The sequence below is a fragment of the Athene cunicularia genome, assembly GCF_003259725.1.
Source record: "Athene cunicularia isolate RWA chromosome 7 unlocalized genomic scaffold, athCun1 chr7_part1, whole genome shotgun sequence".
Taxonomy (NCBI): domain Eukaryota; kingdom Metazoa; phylum Chordata; class Aves; order Strigiformes; family Strigidae; genus Athene; species Athene cunicularia.
This window is the reverse complement of record NW_020799107.1, coordinates 9,090,174-9,093,665: the sequence shown is the minus strand read 5'-3', so window position 1 is coordinate 9,093,665 and position 3,492 is coordinate 9,090,174. Positions and strand designations below refer to the sequence as shown.

Sequence of the window (3,492 nt, the reverse complement as noted above, 5' to 3'; positions counted from 1 at the left end):
CTGTGCTTCGACACTGCCGCTGCTTAGGGATTGGAGCTCATTTCCTGCCCTGAAGACGGACGCATGAGCAAGCCTTTGCCTTCCTTCCTGGTGCAGCGGTGTCACATGCCATATCACAGTAGCTACATTTCACAGTGACTTGGTAGATAACAAGAGCAGGATAATCTAAATATATCTGGTTTGGGGACTGATTAAGCACCTTCTCCCTCATTAGTCTTTCCAGATATTCCAGCATAGCACTTTTGGCTACAACCTCCCCCCACAGACATTGGCTATACGTAGGCCCCATAGAGAGGAATTTCTCTCAAGACTTTAAAACTGAGGAGTGAAGTGGGGCAGGAAGAGGGTACGCTGAGGCAGACCTCTCCAAAGCAGGCACTGATGGCCAGACAGGCAAAGTATTGCTGCAGCTCCTTTTTTTTGGGAGATGAGCTGTGCCTCGTTTTAACTGAAACCAGGACTCAATGTGCAATCCCAGACACACTGCCGGGGCTTCGCCTGCCCATTCTCCTTGACCCCACGGCATTTCCTTCCTGATTTAGGCTTTCCATTGCCTTGGGTGTTGCTCATCAGTCCCCAATCCTTCAGCCTAAAAGCAGCAACCATAAAATTACCCCAGCCTCAAGCACCCATCATCTGCCCTGTGCTCCTCTCCTTCTTCCACCAAAACCTGCACCTTTTGGGTTCCCAGGCCTTGGCTGGTCCCCAGGTTTGGGTGATCGCTCACCCCAGTTGTGGCCATCACACATACATGTGGCCACCACTGCTGGCTGTCCCTCCCCTGGTGACTTGTCTCCAAAGAACCATCTCCTCAGCCTGAGAAAGTAGAGATTGAATGAGGTTTGGGTTTGCTCATGGGTCCTTTTCCTCCTCTCCCCACTGGATGCCTGTCTACACCAGCTCCTCACTCATCCTGAGCTCCAGTTTGGTGATTAAATCTTTCAGGAGTCTTCTGAGAGCTCCCAGGATGGCCAAATCCAGAGGCTTTCCCAGCCCATACAGGGATGTGAGCACCATGTTGGGCTCTGGGCTTCTCCAGGCTCCGTGCCCTGGATTGCACCACCCAACACAGGTATCCCCCTGGAAAAGGGTGGTCAGCAGGCTCCTGTCCCCAGGCGGGCAGGGACAGCCCTGGCCACAACAGCATCCATCTGTCCCCAAAGGCAAACCCTGGGAGGATGGTCAGGATGAACCCCCAGACAGCTGGAGATTAACATGAACGCCAAAGTTCTGCTAATTTTTGAATGCTCAAAATTGCCTTGATGTCCTCCCTCATGCCCCCTGTAACTCATTTTTCCAAAGTGGCGATATTATAGTAAAGCATAGTAAAAACATGATGGCAGCTTGTCTGTTTATGGTATCTATTTTATTTTTCATATTAAATAGCATGTAAAAATAAATTTATACAGACAAATAAATATACATCATATACTTTGTAATAAATTGCAGATACAAAAATAGATTTCCTTAAAAACAGTCCGTATTTTGAAGACCAGCAAAACAAAGATATCTAATAAATATACAATAACTTAAGACACTGTGAAAAATAAATTGCTCCCTGAGATCACATAAATAAGAAAAATTCTTAAATAGGAAATACAGTCCAGCAATGCAAGAAAATTCATTTTCCTGGACCTCGGGGTATCCTTTGGGGCTGGTGAGTTTGGCCTTTGGCCATGCTGCAGTGGGGTCTAATTATACTGCTCCTGGAAGGCCACGCACCGCAGGTCGTTGAGCACTTCAAAGATGTGGCGGATGGCAGAGGCTTCCAGGCAGCTGTTTGTCTTCTGTGGTGGGGAGGAGGGGCAGGTTAGTGCTGGAGACAGGGTGCAGCGGGCTAGCACCCCGAAACCCCCTCACCCTGCTGGCCTGACTTACCATTTCCCTGGTGTTCTGCAGCTGGTTCAGCCAGTGGCTCACTTCTTCAGAGGGCTCATGCAAAGGAGCCTTGGTGTCCATCTGTGAGGAAAGTGGCCGCGTGAGGATGGTGATGCCCTGCGGTGCTGCTGCCAGTGCAGGGGCCACAGAGCCAGCACTGGGCTGGGGGGTTTTGGGGGGGGCACTCACCCAGCACTGCAGGTCATTCTGGACTTGGGTGAGGAAGGCAAGAGGCTGCTTGCGCATCTCGGCGAAGTCAGAGGTGTCATGGAACTCCAGCACGGTTGTGGTGAGGCTCAGCTCGGCTTTCACCACCATCACTCGGTCAGGTACCTGCAGGCAGGAGCATCCCGGTTAGGGACCCAAAGCACCAGGGCTGACTGCAGGCTGGAGGATGGGGGTCTAAAAGCCCTGTCCGGGTTTGTGGATGGAGAGGGGACTGGCTGACAGGAGGTCCCAGCTGGAGAGGGAACTGTACCCCCTTTTTACAGGATTGCCTCACTCTTACCGAGAGGTCCATCATGTTCCATTCCCGATGGAAGATGTTGCCGGTGCAGTTGCGGTCTGCCAGTGGCTTGGTGTCCATCTGCAGACATAAACCAAGAGAGAGATTAAAAAACTGTCATCTTGACTTTTGGCAATGTTGTGCAACCCTGGTCAGCCTGGAGGGGTTTTAAACCAGGACGAAATTTGGCCAAGCACCCTTCTTGTCCCAAACTCCCCTGGAAAATATCCTCCTCATCCCCAGACCACTGCAGAAAACATCCACCTTGTCACTCAGGGTCTCGAATGTGTGCCCTCTGCTGTGCCCCTGGCCAGCCCACAGCCCCCCATTGCCAGCGATACTCACAAACTTGTCCCTCATCCTAAGCACAGCTTCCGTCTCGTGGGACACAAGTAACTGGTACTTGGACAGGTAGCAGCTCTTCTCCGGGGTGGTGTGGGGGATGACAGCTCCGAGGCTGGTCTGCAGCACCAGCGCAAGCAGCAGGGTCAAGACAAGGTGCAGCATTTTGGCGACAAGAGCCCAGTGGTGAGCAGGTTATGATGGAATGGAGGGGCTGTGGTGCAAGAAGTCGGAGAGGATGAACCAGAGTGCTCTGGGTCGGATCCGCTAAATCTCTGATGTCGAGATGCCTGACGGTGTTGCTGGAAGTGGCTCGCTCAGCTGTTGGGCTGGTGGCCAGTCCCGAGAAACTGCTTCGCCTCCTTGACTGCCTTGTGCCCCATCTCCCCGGCTTTTTATGCTGCCTGCCTGGCGCAATTGCGCTTTCAGATTGGCAGGAAAACCCACGGCCTGGCGGCTCTGAAAACAGGAAAGTGAAAGCGGCAACGTAGGGAATCCCGCAGCCGCAGGTTCGGCAGGTGTGGGCAGTGCCTGCCTCCCGCTGCCTGCCCCGCTGCCTGCCTTGACAGGGCGAGAGTGCCCGGTGCCCCAGGGATGCAGTGGGATGCTCGGGCTGCCTTTGACACACACCCCTCCAAGGGAGCTGGACGGGGGGACGCTGCTGCCGTTGCAAGCGGTGCAGAGGTGCTGACAAATACAAGGAAGCCTGGGCATGAGCCAGCCCGGCACTGCGCCGAAAGCTGCGGTAGACCCCCAGGAATGCAGGC

The 3,492-nt window shown here is 53.5% G+C and overlaps 1 protein-coding gene across 1 annotated transcript; it reads right to left on the bottom strand.

The window, feature by feature from the left end:
- Positions 1-1,691: 1,691 nt before the first annotated feature.
- LOC113482083 (interferon lambda-3-like) lies at positions 1,692-2,890 on the bottom strand. The gene is made up of 5 exons (XM_026852415.1): positions 2,729-2,890; positions 2,387-2,464; positions 2,068-2,211; positions 1,879-1,959; positions 1,692-1,787 (listed from the first exon to the last, which is right to left on the bottom strand). The coding sequence occupies exons 1-5, from the start codon at positions 2,888-2,890 to the stop codon at positions 1,692-1,694; spliced, it is 561 nt and encodes a 186-aa protein (XP_026708216.1).
- Between the last annotated feature and the right edge of the window lie 602 nt (positions 2,891-3,492).